Here is a 13,508-nt window from a genome sequence, read left to right on the forward strand (position 1 = left end):
GACCACCTGTTTCCTCCTCCTAAAATCAATAATCAGCTCCTTGGCCTCGCTGATATTGAGTGAGAGGTTGTTGTTGTGGCACCACTCGACCAGATTTTCAATCTCCCTCCTATATGCTGATTCATCAACACCTTTGATTTGGCCAGCGGCAGAGGTGCCATCAGCAAACTTAAATATGGCATTGCAGCTGTGCTTAATCTCATAGACATAAGTCAAGTAGAGCAGGAGAGCTAAGCACACAGCCTGTGGTGCACCTGTACTGATGGAGATCGTGGAGAAGATGTTGTTGCCAATCCAATCTGACTGGGCTCTGCAAGTGAGGAAATTGAGGATCCAATTGCACAAGGGTAATGTCTTGAAGCTTATTGATGAATTCTGAGGGGATGATAGTACTGAATGCCGAGCTATGGTCAATGAAGGGCATCCTCATGTATGGATCTTCAGTGTCCAGATGTTCCAGGGCTGAGTGAAGACCTAATGAAATAACATCTGCTGTCTGCCTGCTGTGACAGAAGGCAAATCAGCTGGGAAGCAAGTCACTTCTCAGATAAGGAGTTGATATGTTTCATCAGCAACCCCTCGAAGCACTTTATCATAGTGGATGTAAGTGTTACTGGACGATAGTCACTGAAGCAGCTTAAGCACCAGTATAATTGAAGCCTGCCTGAAGCAGACTGCCGAAGCGATAGGTTAAAGATATTGATGAACCCTCCAGCCAGTTAATCAGCACAGGCCTTTAGTACTCGGCAAAGTGCCCTGTCTGATCGGGATGCTTTCTGTGAGCCCACCGTCCCGAAGGATGTTCTCATGTGTGCCTTGGAGACCGAAGTCACAGGGTCATCGGGAGCTGAGGGAGTCCGTGAAGGTTTCTCCATGTTTTCATGGTCAAAGCGAGCATAAATGACTTTGAGGTTAACTGGGAGCAAAGCCTTGTTGCCACCTATGTCACTTGGTTTCACTTTATAAGAGGTGGTAGCATTCAAGCTCTGCAGAGCTGTTGAGCATCCTTTGGTGATTCAAGTTTAGTCCAGAATTGCCACCTCGCACAAGACGGCTTTCCGGAGGTCGTACCTTGACCTCTTGTATTTTACTTGGTCACCAGCCCAGAATGCTACTAATATGGCAGATTGTAGATGTGGAGTGGAGTTTTCCTTGTCCACTTCCCACCCAATCAGCCTCCATATTCAACAGGTCATCTTCCCCATCTTCAGCCACCTCAAACTGCATTCCATCACCAGATACATCATCATTCTTCCTGTTTCAGTATTATGAGGTGACTGTTCCTTTGACTCTCTGCTCCACTCTGCTGTCTCCACCAGCCACGCTCTTTTCACAGCTCTTTCTCGTGCAACTGAGGGAGAGGTAACGTCAGCCCCTTTACCCATTCCTATCCCTCCTTGCAGGTAAAGTAGAAATCCCTGCACCTCTTTCAATACAGCGTTCACAGTGTGGACTCCTGGGCTTTGGAGAATACAAATGTAGATTGGGCCACCACTTTGCAGAATATAGCTGTTCACTTTGTAGGGACAGACCTGAGGTTTCAGTCTCCTGCTATTTAAAAGCACCGTTTTAGTTTAACTGTCTGTCGTCAGATCACCATGTTGCAATGCTGCACAGTATAACTTTAAACAATCTGACTCAACCTCTGCCTTGGGCACAAACATTGGCAAACTAATACTGAGCTTAACAATTTTAAGTGAACCCATTTATTTTCACAGATGTGGCAGAATTTATTTCAATTTTTCTCTGTATCATTTGTTCTATCTGCTGTTTTTTAAAAAAGAAAATACTGTCTTAATAAATTTGGCTTGGATCCTATGACAGACTTTCCCTCTTTTCACTTAAGCCCATATTTGTAGCTTAAAACACTTGCCTTTTCCTTTTTCCAGTTCTACGAGGGTCTTTTACCTGAAATACTGATTCGTCCCCAGCTGGTGCTGCCTGACTAAGGGCTTCCAGCATTCTCTGATTTTATTTCAGGTTTTCAGTATCTGCATTTTTAAAAAAACTGGAATGCATAATAAAAAATGGTTGTAGTGACGTTGTTTAACAGGGAATTGAGGAAATTGAAAAAAACATGATGAAAAGTAGAACTGGAGTAGATTAATGAAGACTTGCCATTACTGTACAGAAGACTAAATTATATCCACTGCCATAAACTTTAACATAAATGTTACTGAAAGAAGAAAATGGGTAAAAAAAAAAGGAAAATCCCAATTTTATTAATTTCAAGCAGAGGGACATGAAGGTGAAGAACAAAATATAAAAACTGAGGATGAGTGGAGTCATAGAAAAATACAGCCCAGAAAAAGGCCATTCGGCCCATCTAGTCCATGCTGAACCATTTAAGCTGCCTTCTCCCATTGACTCCCACCCAGACCATAGCCCTCCATAAACCTCTCACTCGTATACCTATCCAAAATTCTGTTAAACATTGAAATCAAGCTTGAATGCATCATTGCAATTGAAAACAAGAAGAAAATGCTGGGAATAGGCAGCAGGTAAGGCTGCATTTGTGGGAGGAGAAACAGAGTCAATGTTTCAGCAGGGTGATCTATCATCAGAACAGTAACGAAGATAAAAGCTGTCTGGGGGTGAGAGGTGCGATGTCTCTGATAGTGTAAAATAGGCGGAACCATGGAGATAAACTGTGAATCAGATTGTCTGTGCTGTGAATGAATGGGAGCAGTCAGAGGGTGAGAACATTGACAAAAGAATGTGGACATTTCAGACTGCAGAGGAGGAGGACTTGCCCAACATAGCAGGATGGGCACGAGTGAGTGAGTGAGAGAGAGCGAGAGAGAATGAATGAGACTGCTGAACTATTATCACAGATGGATGACTGATGTAAGCTGAGAAATCAAGTTACTTTAAAGTTGTATTGCGTGCAGAAGACTACAACATGCCCAGAAAGAAAATGACGTGGTTTTTCCTCAAACTCGTGTTGAGCCTCACTGTGACGTACAGACCAATGGCTTGGAGTGGGATGTAGAATTAAAGTGGCTGGCACACTGAATTCGGGTGTTCTGCAAAGCAATTGCCCAATTTGCAATTGGTTTCTGCAATGGAGAACAAACTACATTGTGAACGCTGAAGGTAGGACCCTGCATTGGAAGAAAGGCAAGTGAGTCACTGCATCACTGGGAAGGACTGTTTGGGGTCATGAATAGTGAGAGGGAAGAGGTGATGAACATCACCTGCCATTGCAGGGTAAGTGGCACAAGAAGTGTTGGAGTGGGGAGTGGGTATGTAGTTATGGGAAGAGAGTAGACCAGTAAGTCATGAAGGGAAAGGTCCCAATGAAATACTGAATGGGTAGAAAAGGAAAGATGTATCTGGCGGTGGAATCTCTTTGAAGGTGGTGAATATTGTGGAGAATGATCTTTTGAAAACAGAGGCTGGTGGGGTAGAAGGTGAGGACAGGAGACTCCATCCTTAGTTTGTCTCGGAAGAGAGGAGTTGAAAGCAGAGGTATAGAAAATGGATGAGATCTGGTCAAGCGCTTTGTAAGCAATTGTAGGGCGGGAAGTTGCAATGCAGACAGATAGAAGATATTTCAAAAATTCTCTGTATGGAAAGTCTCATCATCGGAGGACATAAGACGGAAATGGAAGAACTGAGAGAATGGAATAGAGTCCTTACAGGAGCTAGTATGGGACAAAGAGCGGTGGAGATGCTTGTTGTGTCATTAGGCTTGTAATAGATGTGAGTGGCTAGCCTATCGTGTGAGATGGAAACTGAGGAAGGAAGGGAAAAGGCAGAGAATAACCTCATGAAGGTGAAGAAGCTAGTAAAAATTCACAGCAAAAGTAATGCCACTGTTGGGTTCTGCATGAGTGCAGTGAGGAAGCATCAATGCCCCTTGCCCCACCCTCCCTGCTGTTTTACAACTACCTTCCTCATCTTTTCAATTCTGACGAAGCGTCTCTGAACTGAACCATCTGCTCTGTTTTTTTTCTCATCTATACTAGCTGAGCATTTCCAGTATCTTCTGTTTTTGATTAAGTGCAGGGAATCATGCATAAGATGTACATTTTTATTAATTGTGCAGCTATAAAATATTTTAATTTAAAATATAATGAGCATGTTTTATTTGGAGTAAAAGTCCATTATAGAATTGGAATTCTCCTTAGTCCTGAAGTAGCTGAGCATATTTCTGGACCCTTTGGGAAGCTCTATTTTCAACATTGACGTATTAAAAGTTTAATCTGACTGGAAGTAATTAGTAATTCAAATGATCAGTGCATTTCCCAGTCCTTAACCTGCCTCTAAGATTGCTCTGTTGTGGAGATAATTCATTTAACTTATCTGTTTGCTGTAGTGAACAAAAAATGCTGTATTTATGGATAGATTCCAACACAAGAAACATCTTTCTAAAATTTGCAATTTTGAGCCTCTGAAAAAGGGCTGACTGAAAAACCAGGAAACCTAACGTTGAGGAGGAACCCATTGCTACCGCCTGTCTTCCCTATGTTTCCATGGTTTCCGGAGGATCCCCAGGGTCCTGAAGAAACATCAGTTTAATACCATCTACAAGCCATAATGAAGCTCAGGTTATAGCTTATGCAGGTCAAAGATGGCGTTTACAGGATTCCCTGTGAATGTGGAGCAGCGTATGTCGGCCAGACAGGATGCGCGGTGTAAACCCACTTCAAGGAGCACAGGAAGTGTGTCTGTTTGGGTTACCCAGAGAAATTGGTGATAGCAGAACACTGCATTTCCAATGGCCATAGGATTAACTTCAACGGCACCTCACTCTAAGTAGGAACTGGAATTCAATTGTAAACGAGAGTGGAAAGCTGATTGAGTGAGGACTGACCAATCAGGAGGGACGGAAAACAGGGGTGTAATTACCACTGGACTACACTTGCCCAGGCGTCGTCCCTGAAGAAGATGGCAGAGTTTGTCATAGAAACATTGGTTATAATCGATACTTGCACCCAGCTTGAAGCCCGAGAAGAGTTTATTTCTCATAAGCACCGTGAAAGCACGAGATCCTTTTTGAGCCTCTGTATTTATTATTACTTGTTGACAGTGTGCAAGATAGTGACTTTGCATAGTTTGTCATGTAACATTATTTTTAATGGTGTGTTTGAGTAACAAAATAAAAATTCAATTGTTTATCGGCTGGAATTTTTGTCTTTACTGTGGTGCGATTGGGCAGAGTCATGAATGAGGAGGACTTCAATGTGTTCCTTCCATAGGCATGCATGCTCTCTCTGTCCTTGTTACATTCCCCTCCATTCTTACCTCTCAATGTGGTGGGTCTTAGATGATTTAGTCATTGGTAAGCTTAACACTGTTTAAAAACTTCAGCATGTCATGGCTGTCAACCGGTCACTGAGCAGCCTCTTATGCTCTTTCCATCCATCATCGGTGCTTAAGGTCATGGATTTTCTGCTGGAGCAAGGTCTTCACTTGACTTTAAGGTTGTTACTTTTTCTATGGGGCATGGTGGAGCTTCCAAACTAGGAACACCTTTTGTCTGAAATTACTTAGCTTGTGGATCTTATAGAAACATAGAAACATAGAAAATAGGTGCAGGAGTAGGCCATTCGGCCCTTCAAGCCTGCACCGCCATTTATTATGATCATGGCTGATCATCCAACTCAGAACCCTGCCCCAGCCTTCCCTCCATACCCCCTGACCCCCGTAGCCACAAGGGCCATATCTAACTCCCTCTTAAATATAGCCAATGAACTGGCCTCAACTGTTTCCTGTGGCAGAGAATTCCACAGATTCACCACTCTCTGTGTGAAGAAGTTTTTCCTCATCTCGGTCCTAAAAGGCTTCCCCTCTATCCTCAAACTGTGACCCCTCGTTCTGGACTTCCCCAACATTGGGAACAATCTTCCTGCATCTAGCCTGTCCAATCCCTTTAGGATTTTATACATTTCAATCAGATCCACCCTCAATCTTCTAAATTCCAATGAGTACAAGCCCAGTTCATCCAGTCTTTCTTCATATGAAAGTCCTGCCATCCCAGGAATCAATCTGGTGAACCTTCTTTGTACTCCCTTTATGGCAAGGATGTCTTTCCTCAGATTAGGGGACCAAAACTGCACACAATACTCCAGGTGTGGTCTCACCAAGGCCTTGTACAACTGCAGTAGTACCTCCCTGCTCCTGTACTCGAATCCTCTTGCTATAAATGCCAGCATACCATTCGCCTTTTTCACCGCATGCTGTACCTGCATGCCCACTTTCAATGCCTGGTGTATAATGACACCCAGGTCTCGTTGCACCTCCCCTTTTCCTAATCGGCCACCATTCAGATAATAATCTGTTTTCCTATTTTTGCCACCAAAGTGGATAACTTCACATTTATCCACATTAAATTGCATCTGCCATGAATTTGCCCACTCACCCAACCTATCCAAGTCACCCTGCATCCTCTTAGCATCCCCCTCACAGCTAACACTGCCACCCAGCTTCGTGTCATCCGCAAACTTGGAGATACTGCATTTAATTCCCTCATCCAAGTCATTAATATATATTGTAAACAACTGGGGTCCCGGCACTGAGCTTTGCGGTACCCCACTATTCACCGCCTGCCATTCTGAAAAGGTCCCATTTATTCCCACTCTTTGCTTCCTGTCTGCTAACCAATTCTCCACCCACACCAATACCTTACCCCCAATACCGTGTGCTTTAAGATTGCACACTAATCTCCTGTGTGGGACCTTGTCAAAAGCCTTTTGAAAATCCAAATATACCACATCCACTGGTTCTCCCCTATCCACTCTACGAGATACATCCTCAAAAAATTCTGTGAGATTCGTCAGACATGATTTTCCTTTCGCAAATCCATGCTGACTTTGTCCGATGATTTCACCGCTTTCCAAATGTGCTGTTATCACATCCTTGATAACTGACTCCAGCAGTTTCCCCACCACCGACGTTAGGCGAACCGGTCTATAATTCCCCGGTTTCTCTCTCCCTCCTTTTTTAAAAAGTGGAGTTACATTAGCCACCCTCCAATCCTCAGGAACTAGTCCAGGATCTAACGAGTTTTGAAAAATTATCACTAATGCATCCACTATTTCTTGGGCTACTTCCTTAAGCACTCTAGGATGCAGACCATCTGGCCCTGGGGATTTATCTGCCTTCAATCCCTTCAATTTACCTAACACCACTTCCCTACTAACATGTATTTCACTCAGTTCCTCCATCTCACCGGACCCTCTGTCCCCTACTATTTCTGGAAGATTATTTATGTCCTCCTTAGTGAAGACAGAACCAAAGTAATTATTCAATTGGTCCGCCATGTCCTTGCTCCCCATAATCAATTCACCTGTTTCTGTCTGCAGGGGACCTACATATGTCTTTACCAGTCTTTTCCTTTTTACATATCTATAAAAGCTTTTACAGTCCGTTTTTATGTTCCCTGCCAGTTTTCTCTCATAATCTTTTTTCCCCTTCCTAATTAAGCCCTTTGTCCTTCTCTGCTGAACTCTGAATTTCTCCCAGTCCTCAGGTGAGCCACTTTCTCTGGCTAATTTGTATGCTTCTTCTTTGGAATTGATACTATCCCTAATTTCTCTTGTCAGCCACGGGTGCACTACCTTCCTTGATTTATTCTTCTTTTTGATTGTTCTCATCAAACTAATCCTGCTTGTGAAAGAGGTGCTACCTGTTCGCTGTTCCCAATGTTAGTGCCTTTCAGGCCAACTCTTCTATAGCTTGACTTCTGTAGATGTAACTCTTCTACAGCATGTTTTCCTTAAGGGAAAGTCTTGCCTGACAAATCTGTTGGAATTCTTTGAGGAAGTTACAGGCAAGGTAGACAGAGGAGAATCTGTGGATGTTGTGCACTTGGATTTTCATAAGGCCTACGACAAGGTGCCACACGTGAGGATGCTGAACTAGTTAGGAGCCCGTGGTATTATGGGAAGACACCAGCATGGATAGAGCGTTGGCTGATTGGCAGAAGGCAAAGAGTGGAAATAAGGGGAGCTTTTTCTGGTTGGCTACTAGTGACTAGTGCTGTTCCATAGGGGTCTGGGTTGGGACTAATACTTTTTACGTTATATATCAATGATTTGGATAATGGAATTGATGGCTTTGTGGCCAAGTTAGAAGATAGGTGGAGGGGCAGATAGTAGTGAGGACGTAGGGATGCCATAGAAGGACTTGGACATAGACAGGAGAATGGGCAAAGATGTGGCATTTGGAATACAGTGTCTGGAAGTGTATGGTCATGCACTTCGGTAGGAGAAACAAAAACATAACCTATTTTCTAAATGGAAGGAAAATTCAAAGATCTTGGGTGCAAAGGGACTTGTGAGTCTCCGTGCAGGATTCCCTAAAGGTTAATTTGCAAGTTGAGTCAGTGGTGAGGAAGGCAAATGCAATGTTAGTATTCATTTTGAGAAGATTAGAATTAAAATCAAGGATGCAATGTTGAGGCTTTATAAGGTACTGGTGAGGCCTCATGGAGTATTGCAAGCAGTTTTGGGCCCCTCTACGAAAGGATGTGCTGACATTGGAGAAAGTTCATAGGAGGTTCACAAGAATGATTTCAGGAATGAAAGGATTACCATATGAGGACCACTTGATGGCTCGGGGCCTGTACGCACTGGAATTCAAAAGAATGAGGGGGGATCTCATTGAAAACTACGATTGTTGAAAGGGCTCGATAGAGTGAATGTGGAGAGGATGTCTCCAATGGTGGGGAGTCTTGGACCAGAGAGCACAGACTCAGAATAGAGTGACATCCATTTAGAATGGAAATGAGGAAGAAATGCGTATGGAATTCACCAAGTGGTGAATCTGTGGAATTCATTGCTATAGGCAGCTGTGGAAGCCGTTATTGGGTATATTTAATGCAGAAATTGATAGTTCTTTGATTATTCAGGACATGAAGGAATATGGGGAGAAGGCAGAAGATTGGGGCTGAGAGGGAAATGGATCAGCCATGATGAAATGGTGGAGCAGACTCAATGGGCCAAATGGCCTAATTTTGCTCCTATATCTTATGGTTTGACCATTAGCATCTAAATTGACTAAGTCCCTTGAAATCAACATTGAGAATCAAAGACAATATTCATTATTATCTTTACGTATTATGGTGGGACCGCAGAAAGCCTAGAAAGAAGTTGTAAATAAGACTAATATCATTTAGAGTGCATTATTTAAAGAAGCAGTGAGGATGTTGAATTTTTGAGATCTATTATATAGAATAAGGATTGAGTATCACGCCTTTGAAACTTTGGTCAAAATTATACATTGTTCTTCAATAGGCTTGGCAACAACGTACATAAATATTTGCCTTTATTGTGTAGATATTTATGTACATAGTTGTGAAGGAGAAATTTCACCTGATTAAGCATATCGTCAATTCTGTAAGATAATGCGTTTACAAGGCTGAAGTTGTCAGAATTAAAGACTTTCTCTAGGTTGGGAATTGTTTCTTAATGTTTTCTCTTTTATTTCTTTGCAGCCCTCGACAAACTACGAGTGAATCACCTATATCAACAAAGCCAGGTTGAGATAGTCCAGTCAAATGTAGTATTTGACATAAGTAGTCTTATGCTGTATGGAACCCAGGCCATTCCCATTCGCCTCAAAATCCTACTGGATCGTCTTTTCAGTGTTCTCAAGCAAGAGGAAGTTCTCCAGATCTTGCATTCTCTGGGATGGACACTGCAAGATTACATCCGTGGTTACATTCTGCAGGTAACTCAGCCTTGGCATCTGGCCTTGATACTTAAGATTTCAGCCCACTGGGATGCTATATTTAGTGTAGTAAAATAACACAGAAATAGGAGGCAACTACTTCCCACATTTTAACACTCCTTACAATCTCCATTCAATATACACAGTGGATTCTGGTTAACTAGGACACATCAGGACCGGTATATTTTGGCCCAATGAAGTAAGTGGCTACCTCAATGAGCCGAAATTTATGAAAATAGTTTAAAAAAAAAACAAACTACAGTCTAACTGAGTAAGAAATTATGCACTTGAACAATGAAATACAGAACAATTGATAACACTACTAATACTACTACAGTACTGTAAAACTGTGTCTTAGTTGCTAATAGGTATCCGCAATGTAATTCATCCGATATACGCAGCCTTGCATGGAGTGTAGAGGGAGGGGTAGCACCTCTGGGAGCCCAGTACAGATAATGGACTGCCTTCATACAGTGCTTTCAATGATTGCATCCTGAAACTGTTCTTTTTCATTGTAACATTCAAAATGGTTGTCAATACCTTCAAATTCTTTGTAATTCTTAACTTGTTGAAATAGTGAAATCGTTTCATTTTCACTCCCAGCTGCTTCTGGCATCTCCAAGCCTGAATTAATGAAACCGCAGTGAGAAAAATTGTTCTGAATTATCTTACTGCTTATTTCTCACCTACTATCAGTGAGTTCACTGCTTTTCAAACATAAACACACACAATTGGCGCTATTTAAAATCTTCGCTCTAAGCACGAGTAGAGGGCGAGTCTAACGGCCACACAAGTGATGCTAGTTAGAAACTGTTCGACAACAACCTCCTGTCCCCAATTGAGCAGTAGAGTGTCCCAAATAAACGAAGGGAATCCTGGATATTTTCGATTAGTTTTTGTTCTTCTTGGGTTAGCACAATGCTTTAAAGTAACAATGACATGGGTTCAAATCCCTCCACTGCCTGCAAGGAGTTCATACTTTTTCCCCATGACCGCAATGGTTTCCTCTGAGTGCTCTGGTTTCCTCCCACAGTCCAAAGACATACTAGTTATCAGGTTAATTGGTCATTGTAAATTGTCCTGTGTTTAGGCTAGGGTTAAATCTGGGGACTAATGGGTGGTGCAGCTTGAAGGGCCTATTCCACACTATACCTCAATAAGTAAATAAATAGAGTTGTTCCAAATAAGCGGCTGCCCCAATTAACCAATGGCCCAATTAAACAGAATCCTCTGTAGTAGGTAATTATTTCAGTGTAATAAAATGAAGAGAATCATGGTACATTTCCCATCTTCTACCTCATTTTACAGCATCCTACAGAACTGTTAAACAATGGTAGAAATATAAAGAACAGGTCCATTGAGAAATTCCAGCCATCAAGCATCCATTGAAAACAAATCCTATTTTTCTAGTAAGTAGTAGAAGCAGATACAAAAGCAAGATTTAAAGACATTTAGACAGACACGTTAACAGGCAGGGAACAGAAGTATACAGACCTTGCTTAGCAGATGAAATTGGTTGAGATTGACAACATACTTGCTGCAGACATGGAGAGCCAAAGGCCCTAATCCTGTGCCTTACTGTTCTTTATTCCTTATTAGAAAATCATTTGTATGATGTTTGCAGGGTGTCCAATATCAGATATGATCTAAGGGGGAGAAGGTGGAAGCTTATCTAGTAAGTTGATGATCTGCTTAGTATTTCCAACAAACTGTTTTATTTTAGTTTCCCATTGTTCTTCCTGTTTTACATCTCTCTTGCTTTTCTGTTTTCACTCATCTCTTCCAATTTACAACTCTTCCACATAAATCAATTGTCATCAGCAAGCCTTCACTACCATCTCTCAGATGGTACCAATGTCAAATGTAATATTTAACCTCCTCTTGTCCCCATCCTATCTCCCTCCCTTTCCTTATCACATCCAGTCCCTCTACAAATTAAAAATATTCCTAATGTTTCCTTGGTCTGCTGAAAAGTCCCCGAGATGAAACATAAACTCAATTTCTGTCTCCAAAGATGCTCCTTGTCTTGCTGAGTATTTCCATCATTTTCTGTTTTTTATAATCAATTAAATGAATCTTTTTCAGACGCTTGTGTGTGAAAGGAAAGGTGTGAGATCTCTGTTCTTGAATAAATTACAAACATTAACAAATCACATGCAATGAATGATACATAATTATGCAGTAGTAGCAATGATTGCTGACGTAATAAAAACATAAAATACTGGAAACACTCAGCAGTTCAGGCAGCATCTGTAGAAAGAGATGCAGTTAAAGCTTCAGGTCCGGGATCCTTTATTACCACTGGGGAACAACAGCAAGCCACAATAGTTTCAGCTCCTGAGAAGGTTGACAATAGTGGAGGTGTAGAGAGAGGGAATATCTTTGATAGGTTAAGACCAGCTGACTTTTTGTGGCAGTTTCATGGTAGTATGTTGTTAGTATCAAATTTGTGGGGTGTGTCCAGCGGACTTACAGGTAACAAAGAAAAACTGAACCAGTCTGATAACAGACAGAAATGGCCAATTCTGACACAGAGAAAGACCAAGTTTCCTAAAGCAAGAGAATTTCAATATTAAGGCCATGAGCACAAGAAAGCCTGCATTTGCTGGAAATCCAAAGCAGCACAGACAAAAAGCTGGAGAAACTCAGTAAGTCAAGCAGCATCCGTGGAAAAGAGTAAACAGTTGATGTTTCAGGCCTAGATCCTTCTTCAGGACTGAGAAGGAAGGAGGAAGGATTCCAGAATAAAAAGGTGGGGGAGAGGGAACAGGCTAGCTGAAAAATAATAGATGAAGCTGGGTGGGTAGGAAAGGTCAAGGGCTAGAGAAGAAAGTATCTGCTAGGAGAGGAGAGTGGACAGTAGGAGAAAAGGAAGGGGAGGGGGACCCAGGGGGAAGTTAATTGGCAGGTGTAATTCGGCAGAAGTAAAAGGTTAGAGTAGGAATAGAGGAAGGGAGGGGATGGGATTGGGGAAATTGGAGGGTACCCAGATGGAATGTAAGGTGTTGCTCCTCCACCCTGAGGGTGGCCTCATCTTGACACAAGAGAATGCCATGGTTCAACCTTGGCACAAAAGGAGACCATGAGGTTGTAATTTGCCAAAATGGCAGATGAAGTTCTTTCCTCACCTTTGATTGGGCCTCTAAGAGTGAAGGAAGCAAGAGAGAGATAGGTCAGAGTGGGAGTGGCATGGGAAATTAAAGCAGTGGTCAGGCAAAAGCTCAGGATATGCATGCAGACTGGTCACCGGTGTTCATAAAATCATCACCTAATCAGCACTGGTTTTTCCACTGTTCAGGACTCAGCACTGTAAACAAATATAGTATGTTAGATTGGACGAAACGTCGGTGAATCACTGTTTCACTGGGAATGAGTGTTTGGGTGCCTGGATGGTAGGAAGGCATGGGGTGAAAAGATGGGTGTTGTACTTCCTGCTATCATTTCAGAGGGCATGTCCTTGTCCTAATGCATAAAGTGCAGTTGTGGAGAAAGCCTAGAAGCGTTTCTACTTCCTTAGAAGCTTGCAAAGATTCGCCATGACATCTGATACTTTGACAAACTTCTATAGACTTCAATGTCGCAAAAACAAAGGAGCTGGTTGTGGATTACAGGAGGAATGGAGACGGGCTAACCCTATTGACATCAATGGATCTAGGGTTGACTAGTTGTATCGACTAGTTGCATCACAGCCTGGTCTGACAACACCAGTGCCCTTGAACGGCAAATCCACAAAAAGTTGTCATGGTTCAGAAAATCACGTGTAAAGCCCTCCGCTCTATTGAGCACGTCTACATGGAGAGCTGTCGTAGGAAATCAGCATCCATCATCAA

The 13,508-nt window shown here is 42.3% G+C and overlaps 1 protein-coding gene across 4 annotated transcripts in view; it reads left to right on the plus strand.

Moving 5' to 3' along the window:
• The window catches only part of LOC134355651 (zinc finger protein basonuclin-2-like), a 106,491-nt gene that overhangs the window by 63,292 nt on the left and 29,691 nt on the right, over window positions 1–13,508 (plus strand). For all 4 annotated transcript variants that reach the window (XM_063065880.1, XM_063065877.1, XM_063065881.1 and 1 more), the window contains exon 3: window positions 9,443–9,678. In XM_063065880.1, coding sequence (XP_062921950.1) covers window positions 9,443–9,678 — 236 coding nt within the window. The remainder of the gene's footprint in view (window positions 1–9,442; window positions 9,679–13,508) is intronic.

This window comes from Mobula hypostoma, chromosome 13 (genome assembly GCF_963921235.1).
Source record: "Mobula hypostoma chromosome 13, sMobHyp1.1, whole genome shotgun sequence".
Taxonomy (NCBI): Eukaryota; Metazoa; Chordata; class Chondrichthyes; order Myliobatiformes; family Myliobatidae; genus Mobula; species Mobula hypostoma.